This window comes from Nomascus leucogenys, chromosome 15 (assembly GCF_006542625.1).
Source record: "Nomascus leucogenys isolate Asia chromosome 15, Asia_NLE_v1, whole genome shotgun sequence".
In the NCBI taxonomy this organism is placed as follows: domain Eukaryota; kingdom Metazoa; phylum Chordata; class Mammalia; order Primates; family Hylobatidae; genus Nomascus; species Nomascus leucogenys.
Window position 1 is genome coordinate 63,113,809 of NC_044395.1, and position 26,483 is coordinate 63,140,291.

At 41.0% G+C, this 26,483-nt stretch overlaps 1 protein-coding gene and 1 pseudogene across 5 annotated transcripts in view; one reads left to right on the forward strand and one right to left on the reverse strand.

The window, feature by feature from the left end:
• FAM168A (family with sequence similarity 168 member A) overlaps positions 1-26,483 on the forward strand; it is a 201,366-nt gene that overhangs the window by 1,783 nt on the left and 173,100 nt on the right. For 3 of the 5 annotated variants that reach the window (XM_030794820.1, XM_030794821.1, XM_030794823.1), the window contains exon 2: positions 22,352-22,409. The exons of the other annotated variants lie outside the window; for them this stretch is intronic. In XM_030794820.1, the coding sequence (XP_030650680.1) occupies positions 22,380-22,409 (30 nt within the window). In that variant the 5' untranslated portion in view covers positions 22,352-22,379. The remainder of the gene's footprint in view (positions 1-22,351; positions 22,410-26,483) is intronic. 5 annotated transcript variants of the gene reach the window in all.
• Positions 14,839-15,567, reverse strand: LOC105739593 (annotated as a pseudogene).

Genomic DNA, 26,483 nt, shown 5'->3' on the forward strand with positions numbered 1-26,483 from the left:
TATTTGTATATCATGAAAAGTAAGTTGGGGGGAAAAAAGCATACTTCCAAACTAAAGGTGGGAGAAGATAAACTGGAATGTAATAGATATTTTTCTATATGATGTCTGCCTTTTCCTTTCCCCTCTCCTCCTGGTGCATTTAAAAACTAGCCGGGCATTTTGAAATGTAAATAGATTTGATGAGCTTGAGATTGTTAAGGGTACATTCCTTGCTTGAGAACTAATGAGTGAGCCTGATAAATATGAGACTGAATTTATTTTGTAGGTAGGTAACATGCACATAGGCAAAAAGAACTTGGGCCTTTTTTACCCCCTGTTTAAATTGATTGCTTGAAGATGCCATTTGTTAGTGTCCTGGTTTGCAAGGCAATTAGGCTCATCATTGTATTGCAGGCTAATAATCCTGAGATGAGTCTTGGCACCACCGCTTTATGTAAACAGAGAGAAGACAGGAAATATGGAAATGTCATAAATATTCATTGGTGAGATGGTTTGGTACTGATGGAGTTTTTCATATGATTGTCTTTTGACATTGATAAGATTTAAAATAATTGGACTGTATTTCTAAAGATTGAATTTTCTTCCAAAGGAATTCAGGTGATCAGAATTCTGTCAGAGGTGAATAAATAAAGCATATTGAGTCATTTTTATTTTATTTTTTAGGGAATGATGTTGATGTAGGTGCATTGTATTAACTACAGAAACAATATCTCCACCTATTCATCAGAAATTCGATTTAAACCTTAGCGATATGCTCATTCTTAGGGCAGAATGGTGATAATGGAAGTTACACAGGAGTGCAAATGGAGGGAAGATCTTTAGAGAAACAGTTTTCTGGACCTAATTGCATTAACTGTGATAATATGTTAAACATAAAGTGGCTGTTGATTAGAGCTCAGACTGAAAAAAAATGAGGAGGGATGTAAAGACGATAAAATTGGCGCCATTGGGATCGAAATAATTCTTTTTATTTTTGTTCAAGCTTCAGAATTTAGTTCGCAAACAAACCATTTTCCTTGGCTTTCACAATTGAGCATATAAAAATACCATTTAGAATCTTTTTTTTTTTTTTTAGCTCCAAAATGGGCAGAATGAGGGAACGTTGGACTTACCCTTTGAATTGAAAGTGTTTTGTAATGAGGAAGCTTTCTGTATTATAATAAAGATCAGGTTTGAGCAGTTACCTGTAATTCAGTGGGACTGTAATCTAATGCGAGCATTTCTCTCATAACTTTACTCTGAGATCTAGACGTTGTTTTTGCAGATCTGCAGGCTTGGTCTAGAGGTGGGATATTTATATTAAAGCCCTAGCTTTTGAAAGCCCAAAATGAAAAGTGCCTGGGAGAAATGTGTTGGTGGATTTTTTTTTTTCCACAGCCGTGGTTACCTGTGTAGTAGTAATGTGTTTTTGTATCTTTACCTCATTTGATCCTCCAGATATCTTGGTGAGAAGAGAGCAGATGGAGGTATTGGTAGACAGAAGCCTTGGTGGAATGAATAGCCCACGAGTTTAGGAGTTGAGTCCCGGATTCAAATCCCAGTTCTACTACTTGAAAGCTGAGTGATTTCAGTCAAGTCATTAAAAACCTTTCAGATGGCCAGGCGTGGTGGCTCACGCCAGTAGTCCCAGCACTTTGGGAGGCCGAGGTGGGTGGATCACTTGAGGTCAGGAGTTCGAGATCAGCCTGGCCAACATGGCAAAACCCCGTCTCTACTACAAATAGAAAAATTAGCTGGTAGCACGTGCCTGTAATCCCAGCTACTTGGGAGGCTGAGGCAGGAGAATTGCTAGAACTGGGGAGGTGGGCAGTGAGCCACAATTGCACCATTGCACTCCAGCCTAGGCAACAAGAGCGAAACTGTCTCAAAAACAAACAAACAAACAAAAAACCTTTCATATTTAGTGGTAATGGCTGCAAAACATTGTGAACATTGTTAATACCACTGAATTGTACACTTAAATTTGGTTAAAAAGGTAAAAATACACACACAAAAAAACCTCAAAAACCAAAAAAACTGGCCAGGCATAGTGGCTCACGCCTATAATCCCAGACTTTGGGAGGCTGAGCTGGGAAGATTGCTTGAGCCTAGGAGTTCGACACCAGTGAGGGCAACATAGGGAGACCCGTCTCTACAAAAAAAATTTTGCTCGGTGTGGTAGCGTATACCTGTAATCCCAGATACTCAGGAGGGAGGTGGGAGGATTGCTTGAGCCAGGGAGGTCAAGGCTGCAGTGAGCCATGATCGTGCTTCCCTGCACTGCAGTCTGGGTTACAGAGTGAGACCCTGTCACACAATCAAACTTTCATACTTCACAAGGCTGTCAAGGGGGAACAAACCAGTTCATGTCCTGAAAACACTGTACATATATGAAATATCTGTTCACTATTTATTTATTTAATGAATGTCTGCTAAGTGCCAGGGGAAATAAAAACGAACAGAAAGCAGTTGTCAAGGAGCTTTCAGTGTCATGGGAAAGATAGACAAATACGGTGAGAAAAGTGAGGCAAAATGAATGCTGTGGTTAAATGTGGGTTTTGAAGTCTGTCTACCGCTTACTATTAGCTGTGTGACGTTGGGCACAATGGGCTCATCTGTAAAGTGGGGATAATAGAATTAATATCATAGGATTGTTTTGAGGATTAAATAAGATAATCAATGGAAAGCATTTCACACAATATATTTTATAGTACACATTAAAAAAATTAGTCGTTGCCTTTATTATTAGAAAGATAGACAGAGGCTAGAATGGTGAATAGCCTTGTGTGCCCTACCAATGAGTTCTTAGTATTGTGATATTTATTAATGAGGTATTATTTTGTATTATGATCTCATGCATATTTGCATGTTTAGAGTCTAGGAACTTTTTTTTTTTTTTTTTTTTTTTTTTTGAGACGGAGTCTCGCTCTGTCACCCAGGCTGGAGTGCAGTGGCGCGATCTCGGCTCACTGCAAGCTCCGCCTCCTGGGTTCACGCCATTCTCCTGCCTCAGCCTCTCCGAGTAGCTGGGACTACAGGCGCCCGCCACCACGCCCGGCTAATTTTTTTTGTATTTTTAGTAGAGACGGGGTTTCACCGTGGTCTCGATCTCCTGACCTCGTGATCCGCCCGCCTCGGCCCCCCAAAGTGCTGGGATTACAAGCGTGAGCCACCGCGCCCGGCCTGGTCTAGGAACTTTAAACAGTTCTTTAAATGCCAAAGTCCTAAACAGATGTTAGCTGTTAGCTTCCTCATTAATAAAATAAGAAGAAAAATTATGCTCTGAGAGGTTAAATGACTTGTTTAAGGTTACGCAGTCAGTGGAAAAGTCTGGGTTACAGCCCCCAAATTCTAATTTGTCAACCCCATTTATATCCTTTTTTTAAATTGTAAAATATGTCATATGTATAAAAGTATATTTAACATAAGCCCACAACTTGAAAGAATAACAAATTGAAGACTTTTCTACTTGCTACCCAGCTTAACAAAAAGGAGATTTCTAGTACCTTTAAAGCCTCCTGTGAGGTCCTACTTGATTGAATCTCCCACCTTCTCTCTCCCTCAGAGATAAACAGTTTCCTAAATTTTATGTGAATCATTTCTTTGCTTTTCTTTATACTTTTACCAAATATGTGCATATCCCTAAACAGTATATTTTTTACCTTTGCAACTTTTTATAAATAGAATTATAGGATAAATATTCTTCTGACTTGCTTTATTCTTATTCTTATTTTTTAACTTTAAAAAAAGCTTTATTTCTTCCACCATTAAATAATATATGCTCATGATAGAAACTAGAAATTATAAAAAGTAAAAAGAAGCAAAAGTATTGTTTTTAGTCCCATTACCCAGTAACACTTTTTTTTTTTTAGAGACAGGATCTCGCTATGTTGTCCTGGTCAAGTGATCCTCCTGCCTCGGCCTCCCAAGGTGCTTACAAATGCAGGCATGTGGCACCATGCCCGGCTAATTGTTTGTATTTTTGGTAGAGATGGGATTTCACCATGTTGGCCAGGCTGGTCTTGAACCCCTGACCTCAGATGATCTGCCTGCCTTGGCCTCCCAAAGTGCTGGGATTACAGGCGTGAGCCAGCACCCAGCCTAAATCAGTAGTCTTCAACCTACTTAGACAGGTAGTATCTGGCTACTCTTTTTTTTTTTTTTTTTTTTTTTGAGACGGAGTCTCGCTCTGTCACTCCGGCTAGAGTGCAGTGACGCGATCTCGGCTCACTGCAAGCTCCGACTCCCGGGTTCATGCCATTCTCCTGCCTCAGCCTCCCAAGTAGCTGGGACTACAGGCGCCTGCCACCACGCCCGGCTAATTTTTTTGTATTTTTAGTAGAGACGGGGTTTCACCGTGTTAGCCAGGATGGTCTCGATCTCCTGACCTTGGGATCCACCCGCCTCGGCCTCCCAAAGTGCTGGGATTACAGGCGTGAGCCACCGCGCCCGGCCCTGGCTACTCTTTAGAATCACCCGAGGAGCTGTTTAAAAAAAAGGGCCGGGCGCGGTGGCTCAATCCTGTAATCCCTGCACTTTGGGAGGCCGAGGCGGGCGGATCACGAGGTCAGGAGATCGAGACCATCCTGGCTAACACGGTGAAACCTCGTCTCTACTAAAAATACAAAAAATTAGCCGGGCGTGTTGGCGGGCGCCTGTAGTCCCAGCTACTCGGGAGGCTGAGGCAGGAGAATGGCATGAACCCGGGAGGCGGAGCTTGCAGTGAGCCGAGATCGCGCCACTGCACTCCAGCCTGGGGGACAGAGCAAGACTCCGTCTCAAAAAAAAAAAAAAAGGGTATGTGTCAGTTCTACTCTCGACCAGTGTTAACAAAACTTCTGTAGGTGAGCATAAGGCAGATGTGTGTATATTTATATAGAAAATATAAATTAAAAATAAATTGAGATTCGTATAACACATAGAAAAAAATGCACAAAATGTATAACCAGCATTCGGATCAAGAAAGGGAACATTATCTCCTCCTCCAAGGAAACCAACAACTTCTAATAATGTAGATTATTTTTGCCTGTTTATGACGTTTCGTAGGTATGACTGGCTTTTCATATATATTTGTGAGACTCATTTATGTTCTTGTATGTAGGTATAGTGTGTTCTTGCTTATTGCTATGTAGCAACAGTTTCTCAAACATTTTGGTGTCTTCACATTCATATTTATTGACAACTCCAAAGAACTTTTGCTTGCAGTGGCGCAGTCATGGCTCACTGCAGCCTTGACCTGCTAGGCTGAAGCGATCCTCCAACCTCAGCCTCCTAAGTAGCTGGGACTACAGGCATGTGCCACTATGCCTGGTTATTTTAAAATTTTTTTGTAGAGACAGGATCTTGCTCTGTTGGCCAGGCTGGTCTCGAACTCCTAGGCTCAAGCAATTCTCCTGCCTTAGCCTCCCAAAGTACTGGGATTACAGGCGTGAGCCACTGCCTTCAGCTGTGTTAGCATATTCTAATGAAAATAAGTATATTATTCTAAACGTAAAAAATTAGAATAATATTTTACATTTAAAAAAATCTCTTTAGTATCTTATTGGATCTGCCTCTGCATTCAATCTGTTACAGTTTGTTGTTTTGCATGGAATATAAAGAAAATCCAGTCCCACAAAGGAGGAATTTTCTTTTTCTTTTTAGACGGAGTTTCGCTCTTGTCGCCCAGGCTGGAGTGCAATGGCAGGATCTCGACTCACTGCAACCTCTGCCTCCTGGGTTCAAGTGATTCTCCTGCCTCAGCCTCCCAAATAGCTGGGACTACAGGCATGCGCCACCACGCCCAGCTAATTTTTGTATTTTTAGTAGAGACAGGGTTTCACCATCTTGCCCAGGCTGGTCTTGAACTCCTGACCTCATGATCCACCCACCTTGGCCTCCTAAAGTGTTGGGATTACAGGCGTGAGCCACCGTGCCCAGCCAAAAGGAGGAATGTTTTTATATAATTGTGGATATTCCTCTTTGATACTGCACCAGTCATGTCCAGCCCTTTGAATGTGAGGACTTTTTTGCTTATCTGTAGTGGATATCATGAAAATTATACACACTTTTTTTTTTCTTTTCTTTCTTTTTTTTTTTTTTCAGCTTATCAGCTATTGTTAGTGTTGGTGTATTTTATGTGAGGCCCAAGTCCATTTTTCTTCCAATGTAGCCCAGGGAAACCAAAAGGTTGGACGCCCATGTTACACCAAAACTTGACAATTGGTAGTTTGTTAAGGTTCATTGCCTTGTACAGTCTGAACCATACCACTGAGCTTTTCATGCTCTGTTACATTAAAATCCATTGGTTTGTTTTTTTCTTTATTATTTTTTAATTTGCTTATTTCTCCAAGAAAAACCATTAGTCTGTTAGTGCTTTGTTAGATCTTTTACCCATGCGTAATTTTTGTAGCATTATGCATTGGTCATTTGGAAAATATTGGTTCACTGAATATCTTAGTCTGCTCAGGCTGCCGTACCAAAATGCCATAGACTGGGTGGTTTAAACAACAAAAATTTATTTTCTCGCAGTGCTGCAGGCAGAAAGAAGTCCAAGATCAGTGTTCCAGCCTGGTTAGTTTTTGGTTAGGGCTCTCTTACTGGCATCTAGATGGCCACCTTCTCGATGTTTCCTCACATGGTGGATTGGAGAGGGAGAAGACAGAGAGAGAAAGAATAAGTGCGAGTGAACAGGCAAGCTCTCTGGTGTCTCTTTAAAGGCACTAATCCCATCATGGCAGCCCCACCCTCATGACCTAATCTAAACCTAATTATAAATCATCTAAACCTAATTATCTCCCAAAGGATCTGTTTCCAGATACTATCATATTGAGGAATAGGGCTTCAATTTATGAATTTTGAGGGGAGGCAGTTCAGTCTATATTACTGAGTTATTGTGGAGCTTCTTTTTTGAGACCGGGTTTCACACTGGAGTGCAGTGGTGCATTCACGACTCACTTTGGCCTCAACTTCCTGGGCTCACATCATCATGTAATCCTGCCACCTCAGCCTCCTGAGTAGCTGAGACTTCAGGTGCAGGCCACCGTGTCTTGCTAATTTTTGTAGTTTTTCGTAGAGACAGGATTTCACTGTGTTGTCCAGGCTGGTCTCCAACTCCTGGGCTCAAGTGATACCCCTGCCCCAGCCTCTCAAAAGTGCTGGAATTACAGATGTGGGCCACTGCACCTGGCCATGTGCAGATCTTCTGAACTGTATAATGTTTAAGAACCCACATTTGTTAATATCACCACTCATCTCATCAGACAAGTCTTTTCTAATTTTCACTTGAAAGCTCAAATTTTATCATTGGCAACCAATACTGACAGTTGTTTTCGTTGAAGAGACAGTCTCACATTGTTCATTTTCAAAAAATTGTCTGCCAAACATCCAAGTCTGAATAATCATAATTTTTCTGCCAGTCGTTTTTTCAAGTAAAAATGGTGTTTATAAAAAAAAAAAGCAGCTTGTACAGTTTGCAACTCAATTGCACAAGTGCTTTAGTGCTTTTCTTTGAGACAATTCTTGTACCTTAATATGCAGCAGAAATGCTTTATGTGAGGCTGGGTGTGGTGGCTCACGTCTGTAATCCCAGCACTTTGGGAGGCCGAGGCGGGTGGATCACCTGAGGTCAGGAGATTGAGACTAGCCTGGCTAACATGGTGAAACTCCATCTCTACTAAAAATACAAAAATTCACTGGGCGTGGTGGCATGTGCCTGTAATCCCAGCTACTCGGGAGGCTGAGGCAGAAGAATCTCTTGAACTGGAGAGGCAGAGGTTGCAGTGATCCGAGATCGCGCCACTGCCCTCCGGCCGGGGCGACAGAACTAGACTCCATCTCAAAAAGAAAAAATGCTTTAAATGTACATTCCATTTTTCCCTTTCTTCACATAGAATATGAAGCAGATGTATAATTAAGGATTAAGATTTAGTAAAATTAATACTTTTTTTTTGAGATGGAGTTTTGCTGTGTTGCCCAGGCTGGTCTTGAACTCCTGGCATCAAGTGCTCCTTCTGCCTCAGCTTCTCCAGTAGCTGGGACTACAGCTCTGCACCACTGTGCCTGGGTAAAATTAATAGTTTTTACGACTTCCGGAAGATTCTTTTTTTTTTTTTTTTTTGAGAGGGAGTCTCGCTTTGTCACCCCAGCTGGAGTGCAGTGGTGCGATCTGGGCTCACTGCAACCTCCGCCTCCTGGGTTCAAGCAATTCTCCTGCCTCAGCCATCCAAGTAGCTGGCATTACAGGCGGCCGAAACCATGCCCGGCTAATTTTTGTATTTTTAGTAGAAACGGGGTTTTTGCCATGTTGGCCAGGCTGGTCTCGAACTCCTGACCTCAGGTGATCCGCCCACCTTGGCCTCCCAAAGTTCTGGGATTACAGGTGTGAGCCATTGCGTCTGGCAAGGACATTCTTTAATGAAACTGAAACTTAGTTTTTTTTCTTTTTTTTTTTTTAACATGTCCATGAAGAATGCAATGACACTATTACAGTTTGGTGTCACTGCCTTGACTCAGTATAAAATGATATATTTTTATTTGTTGATATTATTATGTTTCTAGGCTTTACTTATTTCTTATTGGGGGAATGGCTGATGTTGTCCAACCTTTACTAAAAATACTATTTTGAAAGCCAATGTGAATGCAATTTTTTCTTCGCCTTAGTAGAATAAAAAAACTTTAGAGTTGAACAGTTTCACAACTTTGTCAGGATGTTAGAAAATTAATTGGGCTTGGTGCTTACTTTTCTCCACTTTGTGGTTAAGGAAAGGTGTGAAGTGGCTTTTAGAGAACTATCCATAGCTATGTGTAAGAGTGATTTTTAAGGTGTATTAGGTCTCCCTACCCTTAGCCTGGTACATTTACAGTAGAAAAAGACAAACGTACAGATGTAGCCATAGGCAAATAATCTTGTATAATGACTTTGGTTTTTCACTGTGATTGGACAGAGGAGAATGGAGAAAGAAGTAGTCTAGACAAGTCACAGTGTTAAACATTATTTTGTCTTCCAGTTAACACCCCTGTATAGCCTGGAACCTTTGTTCTGGGGGTGGGAAATTGACATTCATTGTGTACTGACATTGTGCTAGGCCCTCTTATCTTACTTAAACCTGACAATTTTTCTGTGTGTATGTGGCCGTATTTTTTAGTGTTAGACATTTAAAAAGATGATGATGATGATTTTTTATTTTCTTTGAGATGGGGTCTTGCTATATTGCCCAGGCTGGTCTTGAACTCCTGGACTCAAGTGATCATCCTGCCTCAGCCTCCTGCATGGCTGGGACTACAGGTGTATGTCATTGCACCCTGCTGTGGTGGTCATAATTATTTTATGTGTAAGAAAACAGGCTCAGAGATGTTGAGCCTATGCAGGCCCATCAGCCAATAAGTGACTAGGGTGGGATTTAATCCCCAGACTTTTCTGCCTCCAAAACATATGAGTGCTTTTTCCTATGTGACATGCTGCCTTCCAGAGACAGTGTCTCACTGATTATTTGTATATCCCTGATACTTGGAACCTAGCAGGGGCTTAGTACATTTTTGTGGAGTGATTGAGCCAGTGCTAAGTGAGTGAACCAGTTTTTACAGAGCAGGATGTAACTCACCCACTCTGAGCTAATGTGCATGTTGGTACTACAAAGTATAGAGTAATGCAGTGGTTTTGCACACTAGGATCTGGTCACCATTTGTTGCTATGGGGAAAGGGTCAATCTCGTTTTTTTTGAGACGGAGTCTTACTTTGTCACCCAGCGTGGAGTGCAGTGGCATGATCTTGGCTCACTGCAGCCTCTGCCTCCCGGGTTCCAGTGATTCTCCTGGCTCAACCTCCTGAGTAGCTGGGATTACAGGCGTGCGCCACCATGCTCAGGTAGTTTTTGTATTTTTAGTAGTGACGGGGTTTCACCATGTTGTCCAGGCTGGTCTCAAACTCCTGACCTTAGGTGATCCTCCTGCCTTGGCCTCCCAAAGTGTTGGAGTTATAGGCGTGAGCCACTGCGCCTGGCCAGGGTCAGTCTTCTTGATGATAAATGTAAAACTATTTAAATAATTTGGATATTTAGTAGTCTAAGAAATTTAATGGGATGAATTTTCCCTAGATTGTTAATGATCTCTTTAGAAATACATACTGCATCTACTTTGTTCTGGCTTACTCTCTTAATAGCTATGAGACCTTGGGTATGTTACTACACTTTTCTGTGTTTCATTTTTGTAACCTTTAAAAGGGAAGTGTAGTAATAATAGTACATAATTCCTATGTAGTTGTGAGGATTGAATGAGATAATTCATAGATAACTTACCACAGTGCTTGGCAAATATTAATTACTCAATAAATGGTAGCTGTTATTAATGTTATCTTTCTAGAGTGGAAGTATGGAATTTATTGTGACTTTCAGTATATGAAGAAGGAATAATGTTTTGTCTTTTAAAACACCTTTATTAGAGAAATTAAGTGCTGACTTTATTGGTTTCTGTATTTTGGGACCTATTTTCTGGTTGTAGCTTACTTGATCTCTTCTTGGCAACAGAGATCAAACTTTGGCTATTTGCCTGGATTTCTTGGTGAACCAGTGGAGGTGTGGTATGAACTTTGACTCTCCATCATTCTTTTTTTTTGGTAGAGATGAAGTCTCATTATGTTGCCCAGGCTGGTCTTGAACTGTTGGCCTCAAGCAATCCTCTGCTGCCTTGGTCTTCCAAAGTGCTCAGACTCTATCATCTTTTTAAACTTTGTGGTTTTTGGTTGAAACAGATTGGATTGTTCTGGAGAGTTCACTGAGGTTGATAGTTCTTTCTCAATTAAAAATGTCAGTGGACTAGGCGTGGTGGCTCACGTGTGTAATCCCAGCACTTTGGGAGGCTGAGGCGGGTGGATCATGAGGTCAGGAGATCAAGACCATCCTGGCTAACACGGTGAAACCCTGTCTCTACTAAAAATACAAAAACAAAATGAGCCAGGCGTGATGGCAGGCACCTGTAGTCCCAGCTATTCAGGAGGCTGAGGTGGGAGAATGGCGTGAACCCGGAGGTGATGCTTGCAGTGAGCCGAGATTGCGCCACTGTACTGCAGCCTGGGTGACAGGGCAAGACTCCGTCTCAAAAAAAAAAAAAAAAAAAAAGTCAGTGGGCCAGCCATGGTGGCTCACACCTGTGATCCCAGCACTTCTGGAAGCCAAGGCAGGAGGATCACTTGGGACTAGGAGTTTGAGACCAGCCCGGGCAACATCTCTACAAAAAAATAAAAATAAATTAGCTGGGAGTGATGGCACATGCCTGTGGTCCCAGCTACTCGGGAGGCTGAGGTGGGAGGATCGCTTGGGCCCAGGAGGTCGAGGCTGCAGGGAGCATTGATCATGCCATTGCACTCCAGCCTCGGTGACAGAGTGAGACAATGTCTCAAAAAAAAAGTCAGTGAATGTAAAAAACACCCCTTTCTAAATTTTTTCTGACTAGATCAATCATCATTGAGGAGGTACAGTATTTCTCCATAATCCCCTGCCCCAGAAGCAAAGGAGTGTTTTTAAAAATATTTTTTGTGTTTACTTACATTTTGATCAGGCTGTATAATTTTGAAGGGAAAAACCAACACCCTTTAAAATGAACACGTCTGAAAGCCTGCCCTTCAACCAAGTGTCATTGTAGGGACACTGTCTCCTAGATAGGAGTTAGTGTTAAACTTTTGACTTAAAACCTTTGAGATGAGGCCCAGGTTTCCCAATATGGTATCTGAGGTAGTTCAAGATCCTCTCCCCAACTTCCTCACCATTGTCATTTATTGTCTCTCCTCCTGGCTTGTACATTTTACCTCCAGTAAAACGTACTGAAGTTTGCATTGTACCATGTCTGTAGTTCTTCAGATGTGCAGTGCCTCTTTTCTCACTGTCTTTGCACGTGCTGTTCTCTTGGCCTAGATATCTCTTTGTTACTCTTAGTTGGTCTACTCTGACTTAGCCTTTAAGACTCATTCTAGGAGATAACCTTTTCCAGAAGGTTTTCCATGATTTCCTAGGTTGGGATTGGGTACCCCATCTCTGGGTTACTCTGATTGTGGTTATCCATTTATTATTTGTTGGTCTCTCTTCCACTTGCAGTGGACAGGAGTTGTATCTGATCATCCTTTTATTCTCAGAGCCCATCTTGGGACCTTGTACAGAATAGGCATCAGTAAAGACATGTCAGGTGAATTCATCATTTCAAACTGGCCTATTAACAGCTGTAATTTCCCAATGAGTCAGTTACTCCATGTTGCTCTGGGCTGAGTTTTTTTTGTTTGTTTGTTTGTTTGTTTTTGCTTTTGAGACAGAGTCTTGCTGTGTCACCCAGGCTGGAGTGCAGTGGCACGATCTCGGCTCACGGCGTCCTCTGCCTCCCGGGTTCAAGCAATTCTCCTGCCTGAGCCTCCCAAGTAGCTAGGATTACAGGCGTGCACCACCTTGCCCAGCTAATTTTTGTATTTTTAGTAGAGACGGGGTTTCATTCTTTTAGCCAGGATGGTCTTGATCTCCTGACCTCGTGATCCGCCTGCCTTGGCCTCCCAAGGTGCTGGGACTGTAGGCATGAGCCTGGCACATGGCCTGGGCTGAGTTTTAATAGAGTGTCTTCTATCATTGTTGTTGCCCTTGCTCCCTGCCCCTTGTGTTGTCTCTACTCTACTTCAGCCCACTCTCATGTAGCTTTCCTTTACTCTTTGCCCATAGCTGGGTCAGTGGAGCTGTGTACACAGTAGACACAATGAGACTCAGAAAGAACTTGATTTATGACAGATCCCTGGAATCTCACTTGGAATGAATGCAGATCACATTGGTAAATGGAGAAGATGGGACCTTATGATTGCTTTTCTGACTCTTAGTCTAGAGTTCTTTTTTCTGCTTCCAAGTTTCCTCTTTATTAACCTTTGGTCAGTTTTAATTTGTAGATAATGTAAAACGAATGCTATAAAACCAAATTGTATCAAATGCTTGTGTATTTGATTTTTACAACTGAAATATAAGATTTGACTTAACTATTTGATGGTAGAAAAATTGAGACTTTAAGAAATGTGGGTTTTTAATTACCCTATTAAGCCATTAGTAGTTTCTGGCAGGCAATTTTTTTTCCCCCAGGTTGAAGTGCAATGGCGCGATCTCGACTCACTGCAAGCTCCACCTCCCGGTTTCCTGCCTCAGCCTCCCGAGTAGCTGGGACTACAGGCGTGTGCCACCACGCCTGGCTAATTTTTTTTGTATTTTTAGTAGAGATGGGGTTTCACTGTGTTAGCCAGGATGGTCTCGATCTCCTGACCTCGTGATCCACCCACCTTGGCCTCCCAAAGTGCTGGGATTACAGGCATGAGTCACAGTGCCCAGCCTCTGGCGGGCAATTTTAATTAGGATTCCCCAAAATATTTTGCTGATTAGAGTCTTTGTAGCAAGCAAAAATAATCACTTATGCATCTATGCATTATTTTAGTCAACGTGGATATCAGCCTCTGTGTTAGGTTGGTTTTGATGATACACAGAGATGAGTAAGGTGTAGTTGTTGTCTTCAAGGAGCTCCCAGAGATAAGGTATAAACAAATAAGTTGGCTGGGTGCGGTGGCTCATGCCTGTAATCCCAGCACTTTGGGAGGCCGAGGCGGGCGGATCACGAAGTCAGGAGTTTGAGACCATCCTGGCCAACATGGTGAAACCTCGTCTCTACTAAAAATACAAAAATTAGCTGGGCATGGCGGCGCGTGCGTGTAGTCCCAGCTACTCAGGAGGCTGAGGCAGGATAATCGCTTGAACCCGGGAGGCGGAGTTTGCAGTGAGCCGAGATTGCGCCACTGCAATCCAGCCTGGGCAATAGAGGGAGACTCCATCTCAAAAAAAAAAAAAAACAAAAACCAAGTTACAGTTCAGTGTTATAGATGTTATAAAATAAGTAGCAGAGACGGGGTATTAAAAACTTTTTTCAGGGAAGAGTTCTTGGAGGAAGAGTGACCTGAGCTTATTTTTGAAAGAAGACTAGGTCTTATGTGTGGACAATTCTGGACATGGAGTCAGAAGAACTGAATTTGAACCCCAGCTCAGCCACTTACTAGCTGTCTGACTTGGACAGGTTGTTTAAGTCCTCTGTGAATCTCAGTTTTCTCCCGTTTAAAGTGGGGACAGTCATATCTATATCCACCTTTGAAATTTAATACATTTGAAAGAAGCTCATAAATGTGGTATACAAGTATTCTGTTTTTTAGCTCATAAATGTGGTATACAAGTATTATATTCTGTTTTTTTTCCAAGCCAAACTGTATCCAGCTTTATTAAAGATACTGTCCATAAACAATCATGGTATTTCAGGCAGGACATGTGCAGACAATCGTTAACCGTATACAACAACTTTCTAACTCCCTTCTTTAATGGCCTACCAAAAATCAGAAAGGCACTATAAAACCCAATGAAGTCTTCATCTGATGCTCTGAACAGGGAAAGTTTAGAGTGAGGGTTGACATTTCACATTTAACATGTTGTTTAACAACTTTTCATGAGCTGACCCTGACTTTTAGGAAGTGAAGTGGAAGTGACAGAATTTACCTGAAGATCCACAATCTAGAAACGGAACCACTGCCCTTTTGACAGGTGCCATCTCAGTGGCATCACTGGAAAGTCCAGATTGCCTGACACACTGATAACCAATGATTAGGGGTCAGGTCCCAACAGATGTCTGGGTTTAAGGGAGTTAAGTCTAGCTGAAAGGTGGAAAGGGAGAAGAGGGCATAACACCAAATTTGGTTTTCTATAGCACAAGGCTTTTGTGCCAAAGTGGCCATGTGTGTCAAAGTCAGGGAATCCCTGCTCTTGGGAGCCAAGAGGAAGTCTCTCAAAACTGGAAGGGAAAGGTGTTTTCCCCACATCAATCCAGCGTTGGAGACATTTTATTAGTGACATATGCCCCTTCCTCTCAAAACAACAATGACATGTTCTGTGTGCTAACAACATAGCTTAAAAAAGTAAAACAAAATTCTGCATTTTTATAAAACTTGATTAAAAATAGTATTTCAAACTGTACAGTCACCAGAAGTACACGGTTATTAAAAATGCACACACTTCGCTTGGCATCTCCAGCACCTTCAGCTTTCTGTGCCTGGTCTGTTTTGGCGTCTCCATTTTCTGCAGGGTTATCCCGCTCCTGGCCAGCCTCAGCTTTTCCCTTTTTCCCTTCGGGTACCTTCTCTCCCTTCTTTGCAGGGGACTTTTTAGGCCTGGGCTCTGTCTTTGGAGGAGCAGGTTTAGCAGACAACCTTGTGGATCTTCTCTGTGGTTCATCCTTCACCTTGGCCTTATCTCCTTTAGCATCCCCTTCAGCCTTTTTCTTGGGCATGGTGGCGGTGACAGCAACGGCGGCGGGACGTAGGCACTGGGTGTGGGATGCAGCGGAGCGCAGGCTTTGGTTGGTCTGGGGGTCGTTCTCACCTCTTCTGGTTTTTGTTTTTTACTTATTCATTGACAATTATATTTTGACCGATTGTAGCATCAGTTTTCTTACCCAAACCAGAAATAAGTGAGGAAAATATTGAGTATATTAGTGTGTAGATGTCATTTATGAAGCGCTAACACTGTAAACATGTATCAGGGCAAAGATTTTAAAGTTCAGATCCATGAAACTTTGATTCTGTGCTATTGTGCAAGATACTGCTTAAGGTACCTAAATGAACGATATCTGAAAAATTATTGAGTTTGCTTCTGAGTGGCTTGGATATCAACAAGCTGAACTAGAAAGAGACTCATTTCTTGTCAGAAGACTTATGCTTGCATCCAAGTGATGCAGCTTATATCTGTGCCACCATTGAAGGTTATTTAACATTTCAGAGTTTCATTTTCTCCATTAGTAAAAGAGAAAAATAATAGTTACTTTGTAGACTGTGAATTAGGAATTAACTGGATAAATTGCTTACCACTAGCTTTCATCAGTTAAAAGTTAATTTATGGAATATTAAACAAATTTCCATTTAATTACACTAGATTTCTTTAGCAAAACTTGCTCTAAATGATGAGTGGGGGGAATTCTGTTATTCATGCTTTACTGACACTGATGATATTTTACCTCCTTCTTCCAGTTATTCCTCAATAATTTTGTAAGGTGAGTTTAAATCTCAGCTGTTGTACTTACTTGCTGTGTGACCTTCAAAGTTACTTAATCTTTCTATAACTTATTTTCTCCATCTATTAGGTGGAGAATTATGGCATTTATATTATATAGTTACTTAATCTTTCTATAACTTATTTTCTCTATCCATTTGATGGAGACATAATGGTATTTACATTATATAATTGTTAGGAAGTAACTAAAGTGCTTAGTTCAGTGTTTGGCACATAGTATGATTTCAGAAAATGGTAGTGCTGTGGACTGAGCGTATCCCACTAAAATTCATATGTTGAAACCCTAATCCTCAGTGTGATGTTTGGGGTGGGATTTTTGGGAAGTAATTAGGTCATTAGGATGGAGCTCTATAAGTGCCCGTATAAGAAGAGACACCAGAGAGCTTACTTCCTCTCTCTCTGCTTTCCACTGTGTGAGGATACAGTGAGAAGAGGGCCATCTACAAACCAGGAAGTTGATTGTCACCAGACACCAGATCTGCTAGTACCTTGATCTTGGACTTCCCAGCCTCCAGACCTGTGAAAAATAAATGTTTGTGGTATTCTGTTACATACACAGCAGCCTGAACTGACTAAGATGGATAGCATTGTTACTATCACTTTCATTTTATAAATGAGAAGGTGAATACAGATTTAGAAACCTGATTAGATTCATAATAAGAGGCAAGGATGGGATTCAGTCCAGGTTTGTGTGATGCCGAAGACTTTACTGTTTATTCTTTTACCAGGCTACATTTTGTAACTAACATTTCATTTGTATGGAAACGTATTCTGAAGTGCTGTAGAGTGCTTGGAAATAATTTGTTATTCTTGGATATTTAAAACTTTCAGTGATGTTTTACTAACCGTTTACATAAACTTGAAACTAAATTGGTTAGGGAAAGAACTCTGGCCTGGCCTCCCTGTGATCAGACAGTTTTAGGGCAGATATTCTGGGGTTGTAGTCAGTGGTTAGTAAAAAGAAAATTGTGTGTGTGTGTTTATGTGTGGGTGTATTTTCTCCTAAACAGCTTCATTGAAGTAAAATTGACATACAATAAGTGATACAAATTTTATGTACAACTTGCTAAGTTTTGACATACATATACACCCATGAAACCATCACCACAAAGCAAATGGTGAACATATCTGTCACCTCCCAAGTTTCTTGGTTCCCTTTTGAAGTCTTTCCCTCCTCGTTCTCCTCATATCCCCCCATTTAAGCAGCCACCTATCAGCTTTTCTATCACTATAGATTAAACAATGGTCAGATCAATCAGGATTCAGTCAGTTCACCTCTCAGCTGTAGTTTAATCATCTGTGAAACAGGGATTCTACCATCTTCCCAAAGGACCATCGAAGAAGATTAGGATTAATGTATATAAAGAGCCTAGCATAATGTCTGATGCATAGTAGGCCCTCAATCCCTGGAAGCCAGTATTACCAGCAAGCTTTCACTTGGTGGTCTAGAGTACATTTAGGAGTTCAGAGTGCCAAAATGCATTTCTGTCACTTAGAGCTCCTGTTCTCTTCCAATGAATGGGCTTCCAGTGTTTTTGAAACAGGAAAATTTACATTTAGGCAGCTTAAGGCCCTAAGGGACTTTCTGTTGCTCTACCTTCCCTCCCTCATGCCCAGTGTTACACATGCTGTTAATTATGAACAGATGTTCTTCAAAAATAAGCAAAGATCTCCACAGCAGATTTTTGAGTTCTTTATGCCTATGTTTAAGTCTGGCATTGTGATCTGTGATCAAGCTGCATAAGCAATGAGTTTGTAGTCAGAGTTCTGGGTTTTAGTTCCTATTCTCAGTGTAAAGTGGTGGTGGTGGAGTCATACCTCAGAAGTTTGTTGAGAGGACCAAAGGAGAATTCTGAAAGTGAATTGTATGATGAGGTTATAGTTCATCTGCATCTGCCCATGACTGCCTCACAGTGTTAGAACTTTGTAAAAGGATCAGGTAGCATTTAAATCTGATATCTTACAGGTTTTTAATATAAGTATTTTAAATTGGGCTCTGCTAATAGAATAAAATGGCAAAAATAAATAAAAGCAAATAATTTGTTAAAATATTTGCTCAAGGTTAAAAGTGCTTCCATTTTAAAGTCAGAGAAACTTTAATTCATATCCTGGTTAAGTAGCCGTGTGACCATGGACAAGTTATTTAATTTCTCTAAGCCTTAAATTCTCACCTGTTAATAAGGCATATCTGTTCTACCTCAGAGGGTTGTTGGGAGGATTAGAAATAATGTGTGTACAGTAGTTGGCATATAGCAGATGCCCAGTGATGCTAGCTTCATTCCTTTCATTTCCAAAATTGGTAGATTTGTGGATTTGTTAAACTATTCCTGAAGGGATTACTTTTGCCTTCTCTATTCTGTGATGCAATTCAGCACAGGTTGGCTGTTAGGTGGTGTCTCAGGTTTCCCATTCAAGTCTGTAAATGTCATTTGAGCTTTGTGGTGCTAGCAGTTGTTGCAAAGGAATTTTTTTTTTTTTTTTTTTTTTAATAATGGGAGGCACTTATGCTTTGCTTTTGTACTTTCTCATCAATTCTCATCGCTCTGCCTAGCTAGAGATACTTCGTATTGTGAGAGCCAGGGAAACCAGGGGCCATTTTCTTGTCTTTCTGTGTTTATTTGGGTTGGAGGATTGTCCAAAAGTTCCCTAGTGAATAAAGTAGATTTGCTGAGTTCAGATTCTTCCCTCCTGGGTGAGCCCAGGATTGAACTACTGGGCAAGAAAAGAAATAGGAAAATGTGGAGAAAACTGGTGAGTTCTGCTTGTAAAGTTGTCAGGATCTTTGAGTTGGGGGGCATGTAGAAAACAGTTGATTCCCCATTTCCCTCTTCCCTTCCAGAGCCTGTACACTCCAACACAAAGGGAGCTTTAAGATGGAGGTCTGCATTGTAATTTCCTAGAAATTACTGCTTCTGGTAACTGCTCATTCAGTTTTCACCTCTTTGCGGCAGTAGATGAAACAATGGGGACAATAAAACCATTTATCTGATGGCTGTAGCCTCAATGGGATGTTTGTTTTAATAATGGTATAATTTGCAGGGTTCATAAATTGTGATTTTATTCTCATGGAAATAACCGCCCGGTGGTTTTTGGATTCTCAGGTCTCCTGTTGTGGATAATTCTGATAACATTCTGGCTGACAATTCCCTTTATTCTACACTTCGATTTAGATTGTTCATGCTGGTTGGGTAATTAGCCCAGAACAGAGCCAGTTTTTTTCAGTTTGGGGCTGGCAGGTGGTTACTAGGTAACTAGAAGATCTTCTGAATGGGGAAGAAACTCTGCTTAGGGATTCAAGGCAAATGCCCAGGTTTGTTTTGATTATCTGGGATTAAAAGAATTATCTGATACCAAAATATTGGATGAAAATTGAAAATTTAATTCATCTGAATATTTATTTTCCATGACACCAAACAACCCATTATATTTGGAATATCCTATGTTTGAATTTTAAATTTTCATGTGCATGTTTTGGCAGGGAATATCCACAGAGGGCAGAGGCTGATAATAGCTACACATGCTAGACATTGCCATAGGTGTTTTACTTACATTATGTCTAATTTTTTTTTTCTTGACATAGTTTGACTCTTGTTGCTCAGGCTGGAGTGCAGTGGCACGATCTCGGTTCACTGCACCCTCCACCTCCCGGGTTCAAGTGATTGTCATTTTCCTGCCTCAGCCTCCCGAGTAGCTGGAAGTATAGGTTCCTGCCACTACGCCCAGCTAATTTTTACATTTTAGTAGAGACGAGGTTTCACCACGTTGACCAGGCTGGTCTCAAACTCCTGACCTCAGGTGATCCACTTGCCTCGGCCTCCCAAAGTGCTGGGATTACAGGTGTGAGCCACCACACCCCGCCATTTCTAAATCTTAATGAGAACTCTGATAGGTAGGTATTGTTTCCATGTTACCCATATAAAAAGTTAAGACACGTTTAGTAACTAAATTAGTGGCAGACAGTTTACCAGATTCAAAGCTTATCCTAGGTTTTCAATTACAGGGTAAGACATTCTGAAGATACATTCAAGTTTAAATTAAACTGATAGATATTACAGCAGTTGGCTCAAAAATAATATTATATGTGAATTAGTACCTATCATCGGATGTATATATCTGATTGTTCTTCCTGTCATTTCATCTTGTTTTACAGCAGTAACATACATGGAGTATTTTGATTATCTCACCAAAATTAAAGGACTTCTAGGCATAATCCTGTTTTAAGAATTCTTTAAAAGGCTCCAAAGCATGGCATAGTCACTGGAAATAGCCTCAGACTTGGGTTTCAAAATCTTGGCACTGCCATTTATTGGGTTATCTTGGATAAACCTCTTGACCATCATTGGATAACCCTTACTCTTCTATGAGCCTTATTTTGCTCATCTGCAAAATAGGGATATGATACACACTTTACAGGGATGTTAGGGTTAATGTATGTGGTGGGGTCTAGTATATGACTGTAACATGATAGGGGCTTAGTAATATGTTGGTTTCCCTTATTGAGTAATGCTACTGCTAGTAGAGTATCAGGGGATAATTTGGTGCTTTCATCATTGGCCTCAGGATTATTAAAAGATGGCCAACATCAGATGGGCATGGTGGCTCACACCTGTAATCCCAGCACTTTGGGAGGCTGAGGTGAGCGGGTCACCGGAGGTCAGGAGTTCGAGACTAGCCTGGCCAAAATGGTGAAACCTTGTCTCTACTAAAAATAAAAAAAAAAAAAAAAAAAAAAAAAAAAGCCAGACGTAATGGCACATGCCTGTAGTCCCAGCTACTTGGGAGGCTGAGGCAGGAGAATCTCTTGAACCCGGAAAGCAGAGGTTGCAGTGAGCCAAGATCATGTCATCGCACTCCAGCTTGGGCAACAAGAGGGAAACTCCATCTCAGAAAAAAAGATGGCCAACTTCAATTGCCATTATGTTATATTTTCATGTGATACTGTTAAACTAATAGAGCTTATTTTTCTCCAGGAACTTGCTGTTCCATCTACGTAATTTGTTTAAGGGACAGTTAGATAGATGATGTATTTTTTTATACTCTCTTGGTCAATAGAGTGAGTGCATATGTGGAAAGGGCATTGGATTTGTGATCATACAAACTTGGTGGGAGGTCCAGCATTGCTGTTTACTAGCTAAGTTTCATGGGACAACTGACTTTCTCGTTTGAAACTTGGGATAGAGATAATAATAGCCGACTTTCCTGTTGTGAAGATCAAATGAGATAATGAATGTGAAAATGCCTTTTAAATTGGAAAAATGCTAGCCAAGATAGTAACTATTATGTGACATTCATAATTAGTATTAAGTGGGGCTTAGAGAATTAACTACCTTTTTTTTTTGAGACAGGGTCTTGCTCTGTCACCCAGGCTGGAGTACAGTGGTGGGCTCATGGCTCACTGTAGCCTCCACCTCCTGGGCTTAGTGATCCCTCCTGAGTAGCTGGGACCACAGGTGTACAACACCATGCCCTGCCCCCACCCCTGCCCCTTGGATTTTTGAGACGAATCTTGCTCTGTCACCCAGGCTGGAGTGCAGAGTCCTGCTCATAGCTTACTGCAGCCTGGAACTCCTGGACATAGTGATCCTCTCACCTCAGTATCCTGAGTAGCTGGGATTATAGGCATGTACCACCATGCCTGGCTCATTCTTGAATTTTTTGTAGAGACAGGGTCTCTATGTTGCCCAGACTGGTTTCGAACTCCTGTCCTCCAGCCAGCCTTCTGTCTTCCAACCAACCTCCTGTCTTGGCCTCCCAAAGTGCTGGGATTACGGGCATAAGCCACTGTGCCCCGCCGGAATTCACTGCTATTTTAAGAGGGAAATTTAAAATTTCCCTTGAACTATATAAAGACATTTTGATGAGTTTTATTATGGTAGTCCTTGGGGACAGCAGAAGAAAAGAGGCCAGAATGATGTTCTGGGAAGATAAGGTATTGAGTGAATGTAACTGCATAGTGGAAGTGAGAAAATGGGGTGAGGTACTACTGTGAGGCAGCCCCAGAGGACTTAGAGAAGAGCTTAGACTTGAGGTTTGGATCTTGGTCTAGTCTTGATCCCTAGAACAAGGAAGTGGGAGGCTCCTTGATTAGAAAAACTTAGGACACAGGGTAGTGTGTGGAGAACTGTTGAGGAATAGGGATAGAGGTAACAACTATAGCTTCCCTCATGATGACACTCAAGTTGAAATCCTGGTTTTAAGCCTTCTAGGAGTATGTACAGAAATTAAAATAGATTTTTTTTCATTCCTCTTTCTACCTTCTAACAGTTAAGTGTGTCCATTTTTAGGGGAAAGTTCCAAGTGCATCTTGGGATTATGGCGTATGAATCCAGTGGTGTCTCTCAGGTGAGCACATTGATGTATCTTCATTTAAAAAGGTGCAGATGGTGGCTGGCAAGTGGGGGATCTGCTTCCAGCGGCTAGAATGCTTAATTTTATGGAGACTTATTCAGATGATCTCTTACCTGAAAATTGATTCTGTTTACAGCATTTCAGTAATGTGGATGATATTTTTCCTAAGTGGAACATCAACCTAAATTTTCAATGTGTTTAATTATTGATGTATCTGAATGCTGCAGTGTATTAGTTAAGGATTTTTCCATATGAGAGACTTCTGGCTCTGAGTTTTGGTACTACACTAATTTTATTCATTTTTTTCCAAGGGGATGTCAGTTTTTCTTCACTACAAGTAACTGTATTATGTTGTCTGGATCATTGCCTTCTGTGTTAAGTATTAGAGTAGAATAGTTGTTGTTCAGGACAGTTTCAAAGTCTGTGTTATTTGACTATAAGAACATACTTAGGCATCTTTCTTCTCTGTTCTTGGTCTGCTAGTATGAACGTAATACAGTGACTAAGTAAGGAGATGGGTTTCCATAGGCCCCAGTCAGAATCAGCCTGAGTTACTTTATCATATTAACTTTATATATAATAATGTCAACTGATATTTGCATAATTCTTTGTAAAGTATTTTTATGGTACTTAAATTTTTTTTTCTTTTCTTTTTTTTTTTGAGACAGGATCTCACTCTGTCACCCAGGCTGGAGTACAGTGACATGATCATGATTCATTGCAGCCTCAGCTTCCCAGGCTTAAGTGATCTCTACACTTGAGCCTCCTGAGTAGCTGGGACCATAGGTGCCTGCCATCATGCCCAGCTAATTTTTTGTAGAGGTGGGGTTTCGCCATGTTGCCCAGGCTTGTCTCAAACTCTTGAGCTCAAGTGATCCATCAGCCTCGGCCTCCCAAAGTGTTGGGATTACAGGTGTGAGTCACCGTGTCCAGTCTAAAATTTTTCTTTTTACTAATATGTTTCTTGTACTAAACTGGTAGCTCTTTTTGTGGAGGACCTTTTTTTCATCTTTGTACTCACTTTATTTAGGACAGAGCTAAGAATAATGATAATGATACTAGCTAACACTGTGTTTTATGCCAGGCATGTGCCAAGTGCAGTATTTGTTTTAATCCTCATTATCCCCATTTTATAGAGGAGAGAACTGAGTCTCAGAGAAAGGAAGTAGCTTGCTTAGTCTCACAGCTAATGAAGGGATACAGCTGTGATTAGAACCCAAGCAATCTGATTTCAGAGCTATATACTTAACCCTTATATTTTCTCAGAAACAGCTTGTATGAATATGTAGGTGTATATGAAAGATATTATCTCTCTTATTTGAGCCTTAAAACTCTGTGAAGCAGTTAATTATGCTTTTCATATCCATTCTATAGGTTAGGAAAAGTAAGATGAGTTAATTACACAAGATCATTCATTTGTTGAGTAACAGAATCTGGACCCCACGTCCCAAGTCTCCTGACTCCAAATCTCATATTTTTTCCCCTTCTGTAATACTTTTAGCTGTTGATTAGAGCTTCACATCTATTTTATTTATTTATTTATTTATTTTTGAGGTGGAGTCTCACGCTATTGCCCAGGCTGGAGTGCAGTGGTGTGATCCCGGCTCACTGCAACCTCTGATCCCCCCAGGTTCAAGTGATTCTTCTGCCTCAGCCTCCCGAGTAGCTGGCACTACAGGCGCGCACCACCATGCCTGGCTAATTTTTGTATTTTTAGTAGAGACAGAGTTTCACCAGGTTTGGCCAGGCTGGTCTCGAACTCCTGACCTCGTGATCTGCCCGCCTCGGCTTCCCAAAGTGCTGGGATTACAGGCATGAGCCACCGTGCCCAGCCAACATCTATTTTCTTAGGAATACACAACAGTCTTTTTCGTATGTAAAATAGATACTTTCATTGATGCTAACTGAAGATAAGAGGTAACACTAAAAATCTTCCTGTGCGTCTTTCTTTCTCAAATCCAAGGAGCAAAATTCCGTGGCAGACAGACTGTGAGAGCTACTTGAAGGTGGATAAGACCGCTGTGTGTGTGTGTTCCTGTGTGTATTATCTCTGTTTTAGTAGCTGGCAACAGTGTGTTTTCCATAATGATTGCTGAGGGAATGCATGATTGAAAAAGTTGATGCTGTGTCTAGTATTAAAGAGTGATGATACTAAAATTGCTAGTTTATTTTTATATCCTATGCTTTCTCCTGATTGCTTCATTCTTAGTCACTAGTTGATTATGTTTGAGAATTACAACAGTGCTAATATAGTGGCATTAAATATAGTTGATCCAGTATATGGTAACTGTCTGTAACAGAGCCTTCGTATAAGAGAGGGATTACACTTAAGCATTTTGTAACACTGAAGAAACAGTTTTTTTGACGTCTAGGTGAACTTAATTGTATTGAATTCTTTTTGATTTTGTATTTTATATTCTTTTGTATTTTTTATAAATAAGATATGACAGTGGCAAATTAGTTTTTCAGTTTTTGTTTTTTTTTTGTTGTTGTTGTTGTTGTTGTTTTGAGACAGGGTTTCGCTCGTGCAGTGGCTGGATTTTGGCTCACTGCAACCTCTGCCTCCCAGATTCAAGCGATTCTCATGCCTCAGCCTGCTGAGTAGCTGGAATTACAGGCGCCCGCCATCACGCCCAGCTAATTTTTGTATTTTTAGTAGGTACGGGGTTTCACTCTGTTGGCCAGGCTGGGCTCAATCTCCTGACCTCGTGATCTGCCCGCCTCAGCCTCCCAAGGTGCTGGGATTACCAGTGTGAGCCATCATCCCCGACCAAGGGTCTAGTTCTTAATAGCCTTCTTCCTGACCCTTGAAAAGAAGCCATTATATTTCATTTAGCTTCTAGGTTATATCACATTCACATACAGTCATGTCATAGCATAGCTACTTGGTTTTCCATGTGCCCTGCCCTGCATTATTTTTGTGTATGATTATAGTGCAAAATATTTAAGAATTCCTAAGCTTCTCTTCTTATTTTAGTCTGAGATTGTTATATTCAGGTAAATTACCCCTCACCTAAGAATGTCATAATTGATTCCATTGTTCCAGATTGTAGATTTGAGAGTCAGGTAGTAATTTACATATTACTGGATCTTTTAAGAATTAGTTGTTTTAATGTGGAAGCCATATGAGATAAAAAATTGGAATTTTCAGCCTTGATTAGTTGGCTACAGTCCTGGGCCTGCTTTGTTGCCTGGCACACATCAATCCAACTGTTATTCTCACTTTATGTCTGTTAGTTGTGCATGTGCGTATATACTCGTGAATGTTCTTATCTCCAATCTAAAAGGTACTGCCAACGTCTAGTAGATTTCTAGGGCCTTAAAATTTGTCTTGCTCAGTTTCCTTACAGATTTTACAAGCTTGAAAGGTGAGTAGTTAGAGTACAGGGTAGCTGCTGAAAGAGACCCAGACATTCAGTGGCTCAAACAAGATGGACATTTATCTTTTATAAAACGGTTCAGGGGTAAGTCTCTTATGACCACAGTGGGCAGAGGTTCTGCTCCATGAAATCATCTAGAGATCCAGGCTCCTTCTGTCTTGTTGTCTGGGGGTGATGCCCTCATCTGCATTCTCAATGATAGCTTATTAACACATCTACCTTGAAATAAGTCCATGAGAAGGGAGAAGAGAGAGTAGAGGATACACAGTTGTCTTAAAAAAAAAAGTGAGCTGTATGTCAATTCTCCCAGCATCTCATTCATTATCTTTAGAAACAAGACATGTGAAGTTATAAATAACATTAGGAAATGTAGTTTCCAACCCGGTTGCATGTGCTCAGTTATTTTGGCAGAGGGTTGTGGTAGGAGAGTGTCTATATTAAAAGGAAGCAAGGGAAAATGGATACTATTAGCAGTTTCTTCCACAGAGTCATAGGTAGAGGGTAAAAATAATAAAATATTTTCCTCCTTTATTATCTTAATTCTCACCACATTGAGAATTTCTTTGAGGTAAGTGGTATAACCATTTTGCTAACTGGGGAACTAATTTTGAGGTATCAAGTGACTGGTTTAAAGTCACAAGTCTGGCTCAAAACTGAACTCATTATCCTTTCCCCCCATACCTTCTTC